The 19224-nt window shown below is 39.2% G+C and overlaps 2 protein-coding genes across 3 annotated transcripts in view; one reads left to right on the forward strand and one right to left on the reverse strand.

Annotated features, from left to right (window-relative positions):
* The window catches only part of nr5a2 (nuclear receptor subfamily 5, group A, member 2), a 68397-nt gene extending 58820 nt beyond the window's left edge, over nucleotides 1-9577 (forward strand). Inside the window, exon 7 of the mRNA XM_061738489.1 lies at nucleotides 6485-9577. Within this exon, the coding sequence (XP_061594473.1) occupies nucleotides 6485-6732 (248 nt within the window). The 3' untranslated portion in view covers nucleotides 6733-9577. The remainder of the gene's footprint in view (nucleotides 1-6484) is intronic.
* Nucleotides 9578-9661: 84 nt separating this feature from the next.
* Nucleotides 9662-19224, reverse strand: part of LOC133458514 (adhesion G-protein coupled receptor D2) — a 102262-nt gene continuing 92699 nt past the window's right edge. For both annotated transcript variants that reach the window (XM_061738488.1, XM_061738487.1), the window contains one exon: nucleotides 9662-10327. In XM_061738488.1, the coding sequence (XP_061594472.1) occupies nucleotides 10284-10327 (44 nt within the window). In that variant the 3' untranslated portion in view covers nucleotides 9662-10283. The remainder of the gene's footprint in view (nucleotides 10328-19224) is intronic.

Below are 19224 nucleotides of genomic sequence, written 5' to 3' on the forward strand. Positions count from 1 at the left end.
TGGTTATAAGAAAATTAGCTGTAAAAATATGTGAAAAAACCTGATTTATAAAATATCAGGGTATTGGATGTGAGCTAATTATTATTATTATATTAACACATTATTATATCCCTATCCAAAAAATTCCTTAGTGCTCCTTAGTTGCAAAAACTGATCTTTTGAGCTTAATAAAACCACTTTTGTCAGGATAGTTGTGCTCCACATTATCCTGTTTGGTGTGTCGAATCTCACCGACCCCCCCCCCCCCCCTTCCATTAAATGTTAATAGGCATATCTCTACAGTTTACGGTTTGTCTTTTTTTTTTTTTTTACTTACCTCTAAAATGGAGGCACTGCATCAGAAAAAGGGAATTCCCCAAATGGGACTAGCAGGAAAACAGTGAAGATGAGAGCCCCAGGGAGTTGGGAAACTTGTTTTCTGACAAGTACATATAGATGAGGACTGTAACACTCTAATGGGGGAGCAGAGCTTGCTGTGGAGGGAAAATAAAAAAAAAACACACTTCCATGTGAAATGTTGTCAGTGGAGTACTGGTGGGAGCTGGGTGGAAGTAATGTGTGTTTATGGACTACATGACTTCTTGGTGATGCGAGGGTATAAACTGGAGAAAAAACAACAACACAAAAACATTATATTTCCCCGGTCCAAACCCTGGCCTGCATATCAGGGCAGTGGAACGCACAGTAACGCTGATAAAAGCCTGCTTGAGCTGTACCGTTAACCATCCGGACATTGCTCCCTGCCCTGTGGCCTTTGTTTGCTTTGTCTGCATCTGCTGACCGGTGTTTTTCTTTTGTATTTTTTTTATTTTTTTTTATTTTACAAATTACTTCTTCCAATAAACATGTAGCAATGCACTTTTTCTGTCACGAGTGAGTCAAGAGTCACAGAGTTTACCAACCCTACCCCATCTCTGATGGCAGATAAGATGAGATTAATAACGAATAAAGTAGCTGAGGATAGTGTTCGCTTGATAACAATTCAGTAGAGCTCAGTAAAGAGGACTTAACTTGGTCACAGGTTCAACTCTTTGCCCTTTGAAGCCCCGTCGCTATAGTAAAGATGCCTCAGCGGTGATAGGGTCATATAAACACCTGTGAAACCCTCCTATTGGAGGAGCGAAGCCCACTAAAACCCGCCTACGCAGGAAGTAACCAGTTTGTCTTTCACTCACGTTTAATTGGCCAAGTTTACTGACAGCAGCTCATTCAATAGCTGTTTATGACTTAGGAGTTTTATGCGTTGTTTCGAGACCCAGCACATGCACAAAGCACATGTTGTGTAGTTTGAAAGGCAGAGAGTGTATTGATACCATGTGACGACGAAGGTTATTGATTGGGGTTGTAAAAGTGTAATGTGAGAGTGTGGAGTTATTTTGGCACGAACTGGTTGTCGTCCATAAAGCAGCACCATGCGGTTGAGAGGGCAGGGCTGGAAATAGGTGATAGTTTAATGTTGGAGAAGCAGCATAGAAAATAAATGTGGGAGAGGTAACAGGTTTTCCCCCTTTCTTTTATTTATCAGAGCATCTCTTACACTTTTAACTAAACATTCAATAATTTGAGAGTAAATTATTTGTCTGAATTTGAATCTTTGAGTAAGTTTATTTCATGTTGACCTCATAAAGATGAGATTATACACAGCTGGGATGGAAAACAAGGTTGTCTATCCCATGTTCTGTGTTTTTGTGCCTTTTTTGCTCCTTACACGTCATGTAAAGGTGGTGAACACTGACTTAAAATCACTAGTTTTTTTTTTTTGTTTCATTTTGTTTTGAGTTTTTTTTTAACCACATAGTCCACCCTGTAAAGCATCTCTGAGGTCAGAATGGAATAAAGGAGCAAGCTTTAGCCTGATTGAATGTGCAGTGTGCCTAAATAATGCACTTGTGTGTGTATGTGTGTGTATGTGTGTGTGTGTGTGTGTGTGTGTGTGTGTGTGTGTGTGTGTGAGAGCGAGGGAGACAGAGAGAATGTGTGTGTGTACTCAGAGCAGGTTGGTTGTAAGGGTTGAAAAAGTGTGTAAAAGTGCATGCAGAGGCAGACACGCACAGTACAGAGCAGATCGAGTCTAATTAAAAAGCACAGCGGAGATTTCATGGGTTCTGTGAAAGAGAGAGAGTGTGTGTGTGTGTGTGTGTGTGCGTGTGCAAATGTGTGCGCTGTTGCATTAGGTCGCTGGCTTCAGCATGATCGGCCGTCAAATGAAACAATGTATTCTGTGGGACCTCGGGGTTTCCGTTTGAGTATTCGGACACGGCACTGCAACGAACTGTGGCTGTTTCATGTGAAAAAAAAGTTGATAATTAGTCCCACAGTGACTGAAGGATGAGATGGAGAGGAAGGGGAGGGGGAAATGGGGGGCACTGAAGGCAGAGTAGAGAGTGCTTAACACATTTAATACTCCTCCCCGACACTGTCTGGGAATCATTGATCAGTTGCTTATTTTTTGTTTGTCTCTCTTATTTCCTCCTTACTTTTTTTTTCTCCGTCTCCATCCCCCATCCTGCCTTTGACTCGTCAGTAAGTTATATCAGGACATTTATATTGATTTCTCAGCTAATTTAAACAAATTCCCCTCCAATCATGTTATCTTTATTGCCACTTGCCCACTGGCTTTCACAAATGGGAGATAATATCAAGCTATTGTCATTTTTTTTCCTTCATTTGGGAAGACCGAATTCATTATTTTTTCAAAAGGAGGTCTGATAATAATTAGCAATTAAAATTCCATGTTTTTTTTTTTTGCCTTTACTTTCCTCTAATTAGCTTGATAGAGGCACTGGATACTAATTTTCTCACGTTTCTCCCTTAACATCCACACAGAAGTGCGCCACACTCCTCTCCACATGCGTTTAATGCAGAAGTACAAATATTTCTGGAACACCATGGCAACACCTCACATGTTTGATCATCACTCTGGCATCACCCTGTCATGTTTCAGCCAGTGTCATCAAATCAGACTGAGAAGAGGCTCTGACATCTGAAAACACACTTTTGAATCTCATGAGTTCATCATTTGTTTTAGACGATGTTTGAAAATGTATGTAAAATGTATGTGATATGAATTTCTTTTTCCAAGCTTAAGATACGGCTTTTATCTATCCCTTTCGTGGAAAAGTAGTCTTTTTATTTATATTTTATAAATTCCTACTTAAAACTTAATGTTTCTTTTGTTGTTTATTTCTGGGAATTGGGAATTCACCAACCGATTTTTAATTTTCTACATTTAACACAAACGATAACCAGTCAACTCTAAAATTGGCTGATTTTTGAACTAACTGGAAGTTTATCACTTACATGCCTTGTGTAAACCATATGTAAGCTTTGTTTTTTCCTTTTTGTAAATATTTAATGAGATCATATTTTAGCAAGACGAATAAGTTGTTTATCAATTTTTTAAAGAAACTAAAAACTTTGACCTCCCATGGAAAGAAGAGCATGGAGCATAGCATCCTGCCCGCTGCAATAACCGCCTACAATGAATCTTTGAAGAGACTCAAACCATGCAAACTTCTGCAATAATTAATTTTCCTTTGGGGATTAATGATATTAATTGAATTGATTAATTTCTAAAGCTACAGCTCCAGAAGACACATGCAAACACACTAATCTTTCTCAGCATCTCAGAAACTTTTCTCTGCATGTCGTTCCCACATGTGCAGATGAAAACGACCCCCCTTGTTGACCTGCGTAGGACGTGCTAATGCTCAGAGCACATTGTGCAGGGGTAACTTATGTAAGGCCTTATGGAGCGGCTCTGAGGTGGCGGCGGCGGCGTCGGTGCCGGGTCGCGAGTGTGGGACAGGGTCAGGCAGCTGAGTGGCAGCAGGAAAGAGCACATGTCATGTTTGTTTTCAGGCTCTTTTGTCACAGGCCACACCCCTCCCCCACACCCCTGCCCTTTTTTTGGCCTTATTTAGCCCCCCGCCATGTCACCCGGAGGTCAGGGAGAGCGTGCATGCAGCACACACCCGCTCACACATGCACAACCAAACACAAGAGGAGACAGACAAACATATGCATGCGGATTGAAATAGGATGGTAGAGTGCATCATAGATGGAAGTGCCTTGAAGGACCTGCTTCTCATTCTCTAGACCTCATTAGCCGCTGATTTATCTCCCCCACCTTCCTCCTAATGCTCTCGGTGGGTGGATGGGTCGTATGTGTGTGTGGGAAGAGGGTACTGTAGGAAAGAGAAAGAAATATTAGACCTATGACTATAGATCAGTGTCTGTGTGTGTGAAAGGCAGAAATTAAGTGTGAAAGATTGTGGGTTTTTGTTTGGTTCAGAGCACTAAGTATACGCAGGGACTCTGTCACTCCACACACTCAACCTGGGGTCAAACAGATTAATAAAAGATCACACCCAGGAACAGAAGAGCTTCTACCTGATTAAATATTCTGCAGCCCTGCGTTTCATAATCATGACATGTACACACAGTGCTGTGCTTCGCCATTATCCATTTAGCAAATTTTTGTCTGGTCTAGCACTAATCTCCTTAAACCCCCAGTGAGCTTATTATTGTCAAGGAAAAATGCTTATAGCTGTGCAGAAAGGTGGGATTTTGGAAAAATGTGCAATGTATTTTGCACAAGGAATTAATAGTGAAAGAAGACTTTCCTTTTAAATGAATTCCTGCTCATGAATTGCACTCCAGGTATAAAGTTGAGACTGTTTTCCCCAAAAATGTATGTTGTTAGAAAGCACTTCTACTTTTTGTTAATAATTTGGACACATTCTGTTTTGATAGAGTTAAAAAACAAAGACAAAAGGATGGTGTGGGTGTGGGTGTGGGAGATTACGGAGCAGCTGTGGCGCTAACGTGACAATAACTGTGCCCTACATAATTCATTGACTCTTGGGGAATTTGTCTCTCAGGAGAACTTTCTTGCTTTTACCTGATTCCTTCTATACTGTTGTCCCAAGAGATGAATCATACGAAAAAAAATAAAAAAGGACGAGGGGAGTATTTCATCATGCGATGTATTTTGATTCAAGTGAAAATAAGCCCAACCAGGAGCCAACTTGTAACACCGATTCCTCTCACCTTTACGAGTTTGCAAAACGAACCCTGGAGTTATTTAGGCATAATACTCGCACTGTTTTGTCTCCGTATTGAGGACACTGTTAGAGTTTAGAAGACCTTTGTTTGAAACATCAGGAGCCAGTTTCACTGCTGATAGCTTAGCCGAGGTTTAAAGTTTAACGTTTAAGTGTTAAACCCTCTTTGTGATGTGAGAAAAAAAAATAATTATGGCTTTCATTAGTTGCTGTGGTTTAACCTGCAGCTGAAGGTTAATGTGTCGTGGTGATGTTAAATCTCCAGATTGCAGCACGCTTAGGGTTGCCACCTTTCAGAAATAGAAATAAGGGACGCCCTGATTTCAGCAGCGCAGGAGCCAAAAAAAAAGCCCCAAAACTTCTAAACTGAATAAAAATGTGTTTATTTTATATGAAAAAACAAAATGCTTTGATTTAAAGTGCTTTAATAGCATTGACTGTAGAGACAGACAACCATACTACCAACTGAAATAGCCTCCTATGCTATGTATGTCAACATCAGCCAAGATGTATAATATAGTTACAGGTGAAGAATATGGTGTAAAAGTTAATTTATTTCAATAATTCAACTAGAATATGGTGTAAAAGTTAATTTATTTCAATAATTCAACTAGAATATGGTGTAAAAGTTAACTTATTTCAATAATTCATATAGAATATGGTGTAAAGGTTAATTTATTTCAATAATTCAACTAGAATATGGTGTAAAAGTTAACTTATTTCAATAATTCAACTAGAATATGGTGTAAAGGTTAATTTATTACAATAATTCAACTAGAATATGGTGTAAAAGTTAACTTATTTCAATAATTCAACTAGAATATGGTGTAAAAGTTAACTTATTTCAATAATTCAACTAGAATATGGTGTAAAAGTTAATTTATTTCAATAATTCAACTAGAATATGGTGTAAAAGTTAACTTATTTCAATAATTCAACTAGAATATGGTGTAAAAGTTAATGAAAATATGGTACAAATCGTGTCCCGTATTAGTTCAATACGGGACGCAACATTTTTTTCTCAAATAAAGGACAATTCCGTATTTTACGGGACGGGTGGCAACCCTAAGCACGCTCCACGAGCCTTGTTAGCTTCCAATTCAGCAGATGGCACAAAGACCACCGCCAAACCCTGAAGATACAAATCAAAAGTTCAACTTCAGCTCTGTGTGTACTCCCAGTTTCCAAACTCATGCCTGTTGTGACTACGTTCACGTTCAACTTTACGCGCAGCTGCTGATTAAATCTTAAGTGTTATGGTTTAGGTTGTGTAGAGTTGGCCACATGCTTCCAAAAGTACAATTTGAAGGTTTCACAATTCCCCCGATTGTTTTTTCTGATAACCTCCAAAGAAGAGAAAACTACTGTTGCCTCCATTTGTGTTAAAACGCCTCTGCTTTCTTCTTGCCTCCATCTAGATGTGAAGAACCTGGAGAACTTCCACCTGGTGGAGAGTGTCCAGGAGCAGGTCAACGCGGCGCTGCTGGACTACGTCATGTGTAACTACCCCCAGCAAACGGACAAGTTTGGCCAGCTGCTCCTGCGGCTGCCGGAGATCCGAGCCATTAGCCTGCAGGCTGAAGAATACCTTTACTACAAACACCTGAACGGCGACGTGCCCTGCAACAACCTGCTCATTGAAATGCTGCACGCCAAAAGAGCTTGAACAGGAGACGGACTGTTCCCGGCTTTTAAAGCAACTGCAAAGACGTTTATTTTCCCCTGCTGCACAAAAGAGTCAACATATTGATCCGGGTCACATTTGACTGTGCAGTGATCGGGAGAGAGGAGAGCAGCAAGAGTCAGACTGAGCTCATTTTGATGTTCAACCAGTGATATGAGGCCGAGATCGGAAGACTCACAATATGCGCAGACCCGCGCATATGGATCCCTTTATTGTAAATATTAAAATAAAATACGACAAAAAGTTAGCAAAGAGGCATCACTTGTCCTCAACCTCAGAAAAAGACCATTTTCAGAGTTGAAAAAAAAGAAGAAAAAATGCTTGAAGCAAATCACAGGTGAGACTCAGTAACACAGCTTCAGCAATGGACAGCGACCGAGCATTTTTGCACTGGTGACAGCAAAACGGGACTTTTGTGCTGAGAAAAGAAGCAAAATAACACTGCCCATCCTCCAGACAGCTCTGAACCGACGAGCTGATGAACCTCTCGTGCGATCTCCCACTGAAACTGGCTTTTAGCTGTTGTCGGTACTGTAAAAAGTCAAACGAACACGCAGCCAACCAGGCAAGAGACTCGACTAACATGTCTGTTTTTTGAACTCCCACAAGATGCCTGTCACAGCAAGTTAACCTAACTCAGACAGGAGGACCGAAGGTTAGAATATCAGTTCCGGAAACAGAAACTTTTAATTCGCAAATGCTTAATTGTCTAATTGGAAAAGAATGTGATTTTTTCTTGAAATGGAAGTCATTTGCTTCTCACAGTCACCTCGTTGCTCCCGGTTTCTTATTCCATGTTCTCAGAATCATCTTTAACTATGTACCTCAGAAAAGAGCAGTGTTAGATTGATTTACCCAATGTCAGCTTAAATAATTGTATTTACAGACCCTTTTTTTTTCCCGGACACAAAAACAAAACTCTTTGTTTAATTCTTTCATTAAAACTGGAACAAAACAGTGTGTGATTCAAAAGACAGAGAAGGTCGGATCCTGCCTTGCTCTGAAAAGACCAAAGCCTGCTGCAGACCAGAGGGAAGAAATAACTAAATACCTTCAAAATCAGTGTTATAAGAGGAAAACAAATTGTGATGTCACAGTCATGTGAGTCTTGCCTTATTCATTACCATGCTAGCTAACAGTGCAGATGTGAATGAAAATATGTACAAATACATATAAATATATATATATAAAGTATTAATGTTGTAAAAAAAATTTAAAACGATTAAAAAAAAGAGTAATTCAACAGGTGTTTACATTCATGTCGTCATATGGGAGAGAACTGTGATGATGCATAAATTGCAAAGCAATGATTTCCTAACAAAAAAGAAAAAAATGAAGAAAAAATATCCTGCGTTTGTTTTGTGAACAGTGTTTATTTTTTCATGTCATTGTATTGAGCAGTACTTAAATTATGTCGTGAGACACTAAAATCAAAGAGGAATCACACAAATATTAATTTCTGTGTCGGTTGACATTCAAAACATTTGTTTTATGAGCGTTGCTGTCAAGGATTCTGCTTCTCTCAGCATTTTATTTGTAAAACATTTCTTTTTTTTTCTCCTTTTTTTATTAACAATTCTGTGGCATTTTTGATGTACAGTATTTCGCTTAATGATGAAGATAATTTATTGCGTCGCTGGGTCTCTTTGCTTTGTGTTACCTGACATGAAGTGTCCACACCAGAATAAATTGGTTTACTGTAGCATGCTCTTTGTTTTGTTTCTGAGTGGTTCTGAGATGCAGGTCTGCAGAAAAAAAGTAATGGTTTCAAAAGAAAAAAAGTCTCCTAAGTTTCAAGTCTGTACATTAAGAACAATATTGTATTTAAATGGATATGTGTGAAAGATGTTTGTACCACATCAGTGTTTTTTTTTTAATAATTGGATTGCAAACTGCATCTTTGTGCTTTCTGGTTTGCTCTTATACCAAAGACTGCATCTCTACCCTGTAATCTGTAGCTTTTAGTATCGTGTCCAAAATTAACACTAAATTTGATTTCTTAACATTTCAACAGCCCACATTGTCCTCATGCCACATTTCTCCACATGCGCAGTAATTACTTTTTTTTTTCTAATTCAAAAATGTCTCCACTCCAGCCTCCCTCAAAAACCTGAATTGTGTAACTCATCAAAATGTTTAATAAGACATGGAATGATCATAAGTCTTTCCAGTGGCATGTTTAATGTACAGAGAATTCCCTTAAACCCCACGTCAATAAGCTGTTTCTGATCTGAGCCTCCTCATTGGTTCCCTTCCTTCACCGTGTCTCCTGATCAGACAATCTTACCTGTTATCCTCTCCAAATTCTGTGTCAAGATCCTGCAAATGCCTTGAACTTCCTGTAACATAGAGGTAAACTCCAGAATACATGCCTGCACTGCAGGCATCTATGTGGTTATTGCAGAAGTCCTGTTTTCGTTTCCTCTCCACATGATTGTTGCAACACGGCTGCAGTTCTGCTTCAGCACAGAGCCCTTTTGTGTAAGGATAGTTGAATAAATGCTCAGAGGAAGTGTGTTTGGTGACTTTGCAGTCAGAAGTTAAGAGACGCGGAGAGAAATCCAGCGGTTTGCTTCACAACAACCAATCTTTATGCGGTTACTGTCAAACAGACTCGTAGGCAAGATAAATGATTTGTCAAAGACTTTTTGTACACACGTGGACACATAAAACATCAAGATGCCCTTTCTTTCCTGCTTGACTGACTTTTGCTCCTCCTGTTGACATTCAGAATGCTCCTATCACTATCTAGTCCTAGGCTCTCTCTCTGAAGCTAGCTGAAACTTTTCTCGTATGTCAATAAATTATTATCATGCTTATAACACCGGATTCTTGCTTCCTCCTCAAACTAACACTCCCCACTTCCATTTCACCTTGCATATTAGCGTTGCATAACCACTTATAGAAAATAGTCATTAAATAAAATGTAGATTTATTCTTACAAAACTCAACTATAGTTGCAGCACAAAAAAAGAGCCATAATCACAATCCACCCTAAGTTTTAGAGTGAAAATGACACGTGGCACCAGTCTGTTCTGCTGTCATACACGAGCAAGATCAGTTAGCCATATGAGAAATGTCCCTGCTTAAATTAAACCAGGGCCATCACAGTTGCACAATATGTACAGGTCACAGGAGCGCCTAGATATTTAGATCTAGGGTCCTATTTACGAGCAAAAGAGACAAATTTACCAAAACAGACAGAAAAAATACTTTAAAAGAGAATGTCTGAGTAAAATCAGGTAATTTTAAATTAGGCATGTGCTCGAGAAATTAAGCTTACATATATACCATCAATTACATCTTTAAATGAGGGTTAAAAAGCTTATTCATTAAAAGTTTGCATAAAGCATAAAACAATGCAACAGTCAGAGACGTAAGTGAGCCAAATATAAAAGTGAGTCAAAATATGAAACCGATAATCAACAGTGCAGCCAGGTCAGTCTGCACATACGTGGCCATTGCTTTTCTGAGGCGCAGGAGGGCGAGGGAAGCAGGACGCTGCGAACTCCAGCTCCATGGGAACGTGAAGACTACAGCCGGGCGGCAAAGCATCCACTGCCGTTGGAGGGGACTCCTGGATGGAGTAAAAAGAAGGTAAAGAGCGACAGCTTATAAGGCAAACTGTATTCACTTACGCTCAAATAACACAAGACTGACATCAGGGGAAACCGCTGTGGAAAAGTGCATAACATCTGCCACTTCAGCAGCACGTCCCTGAAGTTGGATATGAATTTGAATGACATTGAGCCTCACTGCTACGATGCACATTTGTACCTGGCATTCATCCATATTTTTAGTTCATGATTCATTTTTTTAACTTATCAGTCATGAACTGGCCGTCCGTCATCCCGCATGCACTCATTATTGGAGATTGAATGAAAGTGAATATTAAAGTGATCCATTGGGTTTATCTTGCTTCGAACATTTCATGTATTGACATGTCATAAATACCACAACACTAAACTATAGTCAACTAGTTATTTAATTGCATTATAACTGTATTTATCTGAACTTGAATTTGTCTCGTCATTTTTCTCCATAAAGTGTTTGAGACGACGTTGGTTGTAAATTAGCTCCTGAAAACGGCTTCAAATCACAAGCAGTTCAAGTTTGCTGGGCTGTTCTGAACCCTCGCTTTCAACTCCACTCATCCAACAACCTTTAACAGCACAAATGTCATGGTAATACCAGTAATCCATGGAAATTTATTCAAAAAACACTTTTAGTAGTACAAACCTATTGAGCATGATGCAAACAAGTCAGAAAAATACCTTTTCTTTTTGAGTAAATACAGCTTTGTTCAAATGGCTAGCTTTGGACCGTTTTGGGCCGTTGATCCTTTTTGTGACTTTCCCTTTTCTTTATCCTAATAATGACAATAATTGAACTGGTCACATGTCAGACAACACCTCCATCTTTATTCTTTCTGTCCATGTAACTCTCCAACTCAGGAACAGCATCTTCTTTCCACTGTTTTCCTAAATATATTCTATTCTCGTGTTTTCTGTGCAACATATCCATGCTCCCTAAAGAAGAAATTAGTAAATATTACAGCAGGGCATAACTTTTCTTGTTATTATATACCCGTAAACAAGAAATGTAATTGGTGGAGCAGTAATAGATAGTTATTGGTGTTCACATGCAGCATTTAGGATGCTGATCATAGACGGACAAGTGGGCAGCCCGATTCCCCACGCGCAGCGTTCCAGTTCTCACTTGAAGCTTGGATTGCAGTGCTTGGCCTCCTGTCTGTAAACGTGTTAAACCTGCTTTCACTCGCTCTGAATTTGTGTAAATAATGTATATACATTTATCCACACACTCTAACAAGAGCAGCCTCAGGTAAAAATACTCAGAAATGCATGCTCTGCGCATCCCCGAAGGTGGACATCAGCCCGAAACCAACTAACTCAAAAGATAACCACACAGACAGCAAGAGAAAGAGAAAAAAAAAGGGAAAAAAAAGAAAGACATGCACACGAATAACTTGCCAAAAGCAACATAAACACACACACTTACATATGCACATTTTTTATTATTATTATTATTATTTATTTTATATTTTTTCCACACACAGGGCTGTCAGTTTCTAAACAAGTTTTCCTTTCAGTCACACAAACAGCCCCAAGTTGCGACCGCCAGTGCTATCTGAAGCTTTTAAACTCTGGAACCACATCACTCGTGTTTACTGAGATGTGCTTGTACATCTTCCTGCATTGTCAAGCACAGTCAAAAGGAAAGAGACTGAGGGTAAAATTGTTGGAAAAAAAAAAGAAGAAGAAGGGGGGTTTGGAAGGGATCCAAGATTGTAAGAAAATGTGTAACTGAACGCTGGAGTAAGTTTGATAATCAGGCCCGTTTGAGGCAGGCCTTGGAGCTCAACAGGTCACATGACCGCGAGACTCGTTGGCCACAGAGGATACTGTAGTACACTGTTGACCACATCATAGCAGATCCAAGTACGACACTCATTGGAAATTATTTGCTTGCATTTACATTGTTTATTTAATGCTATATCCCACATCGCCGCTCTTAGTTTGACCACAGATTCAAATCAGCCAGCAAAGCCTGCAACCTTTCATCTTGTTCGGTTGGTTTGGGTCATTATGGCGAGTGTGTAGTTCAGTGTTCACTGCTGGTACAAGAAGATCCCATGAATCAAAATAAACAGCATATAAACACAGTGAGGACTGCTAAAATTGGTGAACATGAATATAAGAAGCCATTCCCAATAAAGAAATAAACAATATTCCACATTTACAGGAAAATTGTTAGAAATTAGCTATAGTCAATAACGATGAGAATAAATAAATAGGTAAAAGAAAGTGAAGCTATAATGCTTCACTTTAAATGCTTGAACCATGTAACATTACTGAAAAGTGTAAAGAAGACCTTTACAACCAACATTCAATCCTAAAGTTTAACCTTACCCAAAAGAAATACAAAAACATGTAACTTTTAATAACCATTTCCTGCTGATATTTCCAATTTATGTTAAGTCCACCTTTATTGCATTTCTTTCCATTTTGCCTCATAAATTAACATCTTTATTGATGTGGAAGATCCCTTATTATTCATCTTTCCAACATTAAACCTGGTGGAAGCTCACAGGTGAAGAACACAGACTAAAAAGAAAAACAGCACAACTCTTCAGAGAGGCAATTAGCCCACGTAGTAATCACTTACACCAAACAGCGACTAGGGGACCCATTGTTTGGCGGCCTGATGGACAAACTTTAAAAATGTAAAGATCAAATTAATAAGCAAGCATTGTTAATGGGAACACTCACTATTATTATGCAAAAGCCTCACTGCAGCATGCAAAACAAATACACTAAGGTTTGGAAATGGAATAGTTCGAAGGCCGCTGCCGTTTCATTTCAAAACATGCATTATACATCATTGTGCATAAGGAGGAAGCCTACAGCATTACAGCTTTTTTTTCCACAATGATTATCCTTTATTAGTCATTAAAAAGAGATCGAGAGAGAGGGAGAGAAAAAAAATGCAACTTTTAAGCACCTGAACCTCGCTGCAAGCATTCCATTAATTGCCTGCACAAAGGGGAGAGCCTTTGGAGATTTTTCAATTTCAAAAAATGAGGAGCATGCATTCAGTCGTGCTCATGTTATACGGGCACTTAAATCCTACAGAGCTCACATAAAAAAGGACTCAAGGTTGCATCCGATTGAAAGCCTCCAACTACAGCCACTTTAGAAATCCATTTAGCAAACAGGGGGTTAGAACATCTAATTCAAAAGTAGTCGCCCTGTTAAAATGGTTGCAGCAATGTCTTTTAAAACATACACACACACTTTTCTCCTGTTAGCTAGGTTCCATTGTAAGAAAGATAACACAGAGATGGTAACACAAAGAATTCATCTTGCCAGACCTCAGCCAAGTGGCAAAGGTGAGTGCTGGTGAATGTCTGCATGTGGAAACTTGACCTTTCCTTCAACATCAGCATCAAAGAGACTGCTATGTCCCAGGGACAAAAGGTATCTGTAATAACATAACAACCTGAATTTCACAACACCGTTTATCAGCAGCAGAGTTCAGGATAAAACAAAAAAAACGATATATATATATATATATATATATATATATATATATATATATATATATATATATATATATATATATATATATATATATATATATATATAGTTTTTTTTTGTTTGTCATTTGTTTTTTTGTGAGGGGACACCCCAAACTTTAAGGCCTTTAACTTACAAGAAGGTATATACATCCGCTTGACCCTTCATGATGCAACCAACCATATCTGGTGACTTTGGTAGGATTAAATACAACAAAAGTAAAAAAAATGTCTTATCTGGTCACCATCTATGGTTGAAATTTTTAAAGAAAAGTATTTGGAGTGCCGTATAAAGAGTTAACCTTCTACACCTGGGTCACTGTGATGTGTGGTGAGCTTTAAGAGGGCATCTACCTCTCAGACTTGGCTGTTTAGCCCTGTGAGGCTGTCGTGTGATTGTTCTATAAAAACGTCCATTTGAAGCTTGTGAACAGCTCCATCTCCTTCCAGTGACTTCAAATGGCACTCTTTACATTTCCATTTACTGTTTGTTGGATTATTAACTCTTATTTTTTATTATTTTCCTTCACTCTTTAAAATATAGAAATGCCGTACATGGAAAAGTTACAGTATAAAACTGAGAAACGTGTGTTTTATACCGTCCACTCACATTTTATTTGATTGACTCAAAGTAAAAGATAGCAGTAGAAGTGGGTCAAGCCTGAGATCCCATCATGTAAAACCAGGACCTTGCAGGAACGACAGCAGCCTTGACCTGCGACCTAAAGAGGGAGAGCCGAGGGGCTGATACTGAATGTGAACAGTTAGCAATCAAAAATCCATAAAGATCTTTTACACTACGAACATGTAATACACTCACATGCACTGATTCATCTATCATCTCCAATTTAAGAGAGGAAATACATAGATGCATGTTAAAGGATTTACTCTAGGCACATTCCATGAAGTGTAAATCAGAAAGGCATGGTATCACAAAGAGGTGGTTAAGAAAAAAAAAGGTTTTGATTTGTTCAGAACCTTTATTTTATTTATCTTCCTGTTTTTACACAAATACTGCAGAGCATGTGGGCCATTAATCAAAACCATTTTATTTAATGTATTCATTTGTGTGTTTAGGATGCACGGCATGTCAAATTCCAAATACGCTGCAAATAAATGCTCATCACAACAACCAAAAAACCCTGTTATATATTTTGTTTGTTGATGTGCATCAGGGCTGGTGCTTACATGTGTGCTCTAAGATTAATGTATTTAGAACTTGTCTATTTGTTTCCACAGTTACATTTGCAGGTTTCTTGTTAAGATCAGTGAAAACACAATTTGAGAGGCCAGAATCAAGAAGAGAAATGCTTTTCTTTTAACTTTCCTTCCTTCCATGGCTCTTACGTTTCCTACTCTGTTTGAGAGCACCTCGGACGAGTTCTGGCAGGCCCTCAGATACAAACAGCTGCTCTCAAATGTTCTCTGTGATGGGAAAATTATTATTTAGTCTTCTTTTTGCCCTCTTGAGACAGCAGCAGTATCAGTAAGCTACCGTGAAATCAAGAGGTTCAAGCTTTTGCCAGAGTTCCTAATACTGACACGACTCTTACACAGTGATAGAATAAGTGTGTGAACCCTTTAAAATCAACCAGTTTGTTGCCATAAAATGTGAGCTTATCTTCATGCAAGTCACAACAATAGACAAACAATGTGCCTAAATTGAAACACAAAATACCAATGTCTCATATCTTTGAACACATCCATTAAAACAATCATAGTGCTGGAGGAAAAGTTAATGCACCTGTGAGTTGACAACTCTAACAAATGATCTGGGGGAGATTTTAACCATGCCTGGTTGCAGAACTGCTTCAGCTACGATACGTTTGGTATGAATGGCTCTGAAGGTCTTTTCACAGCGTCTATATGCCTAAGAGTAATTTTTTCTCTGCATCACCCAACCTCTACTAGTCCTCGCCCGGGTGACGGTGTATGATTTTTAAAGACCCGAAACACCCTGTGACCGGGTCAATCACTGATGACGTGTCCAAGTATCACCGTAAGGTGTATTCAAGTTCTTTCATGTGTAGTCTCATGGGTTCACTTTTTACTAACCATTACAATGCACATTTTATGGGTTTGTTCAATAAAGCCACGAGAAATTCAAATTATTTAACAACTTTGCATTTGTCTATCATTCTTACTTCCATGAAGATCACCAGTTCTTTCAAAATGGTTCACAAACTTGTCTTGCCACGGAGAATGACGACGAATCAGAATCATTGATTTTTGTAATAACAAGCCGCAACTCGTCCAAACATTTGATTTTCCAGATTAATTAAGGTTAAAAGGTGAGAAGTTTTGAATGTGCTCTCCTTGTATGGGCTTACCCTCATAGGGGTATTACAGGTTAGTTAGCTGGCCTATCCTCTGCCAGACCATGACCCACATAGCAGTGTTCTGTTTGGCCTCAGACAACAACGTTTCACATAACAACCAAAGGGTGCACAACACAGCAGTAGTGACAAAGAGATACAGTATGTCACTTAAAGGTATAGTCTGTAATGTTTTGACGTGACGAGTGCGCGCATGGGAGAGAGGGGGGCGTGGGCGGGACTTAAAATGAAGGGATCTGATTGGTTCTTTCCCCCCTGCCAATCCTCTGGTCCTCTGACCAATCCGTGCGATTCGGTGTGCAAAAAACAGATTGGTCAGAGTTTTTACAGGATTAAAGCTGTCAGAGAGGTCGGATTTTTTTCTTTCCTTTTTCTGAACACATTATTCACTGGCTACTCTCAGGATGGAAGGACCATTTCACCCAGTATAACAATAAATGTTTTTGAATACGATTACAGACTATACATTTAAGCGTAATGTTTTACAGATAGAACACCTTGATGATCTAATCAGGCCAGTTTAAGAGTTTGTATTCTGACGGCTCTTTCATCAGTGAGCCCGGGACAAAAACGTGTGGGACAAAGATGAGAAATCAGATCATAGTGTTTGATTATTCAAATTCAAGAGTTTGATACCAAAAAAAACATACCCAAAAAATCTTTCCAAGATGCCCTCAGACAGGAAGAGAGATCATAACATCAGACGATGAATCGATTTATGTGCATCTCCCATGGTCCAAAGTGCTAATTTTTTCATTTGAGTGTTACCAGAAACTCTCTGCATAGCGGTCTTGTAGTTGCTCATTATTCTACCAAAAAGACTCATAGATTAACATAAAATCTTAAAAAGTCACTTTAAGCTACATAAGCCCTCTGAAGTCAGGGGGATAGTGTCAGGACAGTGCATTTGTCATCTATGAACACCATATTACTACCAGCTATAAAATAAGAGTGGAAGTTAAGGGGAGAGACAAACACAATTGGCTGGGTTAGACAATCACTGCAAAGGTGCCCTTGAGCAAAGCATTTAAAAGCCTTGCAGCAATAAAGCTGCTCAGAGATTGATTGTAGATGACAAAATGTAGAAAAGGGTGCCTGGAAATAAAATGTATGCCAATAATGTTTGGACAAATTCTACAAAGATGATGAGAGATTATCATACATTATTAGCACTGAGCAAAATATACAAGTGAAGAAGAAAAAAAAAACCCTGCATACTCAAGGCTGTAGAGGTAACAAAGCAATTTGGGAATTTCCAAATGCAAATACCCATTTTAAAATAAAGTGCGGCCGATGCGAGATTGACAGCATCTGGGTGGTGGAGTTCATGTTAACTTGCCAACAAGGAGTTCATGTTGACAAGTGCTTTCTCTGGGAGTATAGCAGGGCCGAACAGTGCAGATCAAGCCCAGAGTCTAATGTGAGGTGAGGTGAGAATGTGTGAAGCCCGAGGCTGTAAACACCAAAGCACCGGGCAGCAGTTTGATCAATACTGGCTTGGCCACATGTACAAGATAACACTTGTAGACAGCAGAGGGACTAATCCTTCATGATAGACTGCACTGGACATGAATGTGCCCTAAATTATTTGTAATGTCATAGTTGTATCATGCATTTTCTTGCCATGGTTTTTCAGTATAAACAATTATAACACAGAGTAACTATCAGCCTGTAAATATTTCAAACTACTGAACATAAACACCTGATGTGTTGAAAATAGTGAGAATTCTAGCTGAGGAAAGAAAAAAGAAAAAAGTGTAAGAGATTATTACTTATTCTTTGGATTGCCATCTTTGAAATATAACTACACACATTTCCTTGAACTAAGTTACAAAAGACAAGAACGTGGACATGCGTTAGAGTAAATGCACCCAACAGTAAAATATATGCTTTAAGATAAAACCATATGTTTGACAAACATTTTCAACTTTTGAAGGGCTAAGTATACACCCCGAAACTGACATTCATAACTGATAAAAATGTCAATTGGAATTTGTAAAACTGATAAATAATGGATGTGGCAAGTAGGCAGGGGAGCATCTTCAATGAGCTCAGGGTGCAAAGCATGCTGTCTCATCTCCAGACCACGGAGCCATCTTAATGACTGCGCCCCGAGACCTGGGAGTCTCCTCCAACCCCCCCCCAGTTTTGGTGAGCCCACCCATTGACCCCCCCGCTCACCTCATCAGGCCCATCTATGTTCCCAACCACAGCATTTTGTGCGGAGGGGAACATGAGATCTTAAATTAAACATTGACAGCAGCGGCAGCTGCCTATTTTAAGCAAATCAGCAGAAAATGAAACAAACAGGGTGCTCCAGGACGATCCATGTGTGTGCAATCGAGACATTTCTGGCAGTGACTGCTGTGGTCTCTAAAGTCTTGTAAAGAGCAAAAAAAACGCAGAAAATGTGACAAGACTGTTTGCATAGTGGCTACTGCCTTTTATGTGGATGAAAGAGGCTCTTTAGCAGCTTTTCATTTCTGCATGCTGGAAGAAGGCTAAAGATTCTAAAAGAAGGTGACAGAAATAAAGAACAGGGAAATGTTATATTGCACTGCACTTCACAACCTCAAAGCACACTACAATTTGACCCTCATTCATGCACAGTCTCACACATCAGGAAACTGGCTCGTTAAGGGCAGAGCAACTTAAGGGGCAGTGTCTTGCCCAAGGTGGAGCTTCGTCCAGACAGGAACTTTGTTCGAAATAATGATAGAGGGCTCCATAACATCCTGCATCATCCAGACATGTCCGAATGGCAATGTGGGACAAGGATGGGATGATGAGGAGGGGGGGTGACTATACTCCTTCTCCTGACCTGCATTCAGACATAAACAGGAAGTTGCTTTCAGGAAGGAAGTCATATTTTTTACAACGGTGCCCTGCGATGAGGACAACGGTGTAAGATCTGAATTTCGAATAAGTGTATGAGATTTGTCCAAGATCTCTGCAACAAGCCAGTCAGATTATAAACAACCTGTGGATAATGACTAACCAGTTAGAGGCAGCCGATTTTTCTGTTTTGAATAAAAAAGT

Source organism: Cololabis saira, chromosome 13, assembly GCF_033807715.1.
Source record: "Cololabis saira isolate AMF1-May2022 chromosome 13, fColSai1.1, whole genome shotgun sequence".
Classification (NCBI taxonomy): domain Eukaryota; kingdom Metazoa; phylum Chordata; class Actinopteri; order Beloniformes; family Belonidae; genus Cololabis; species Cololabis saira.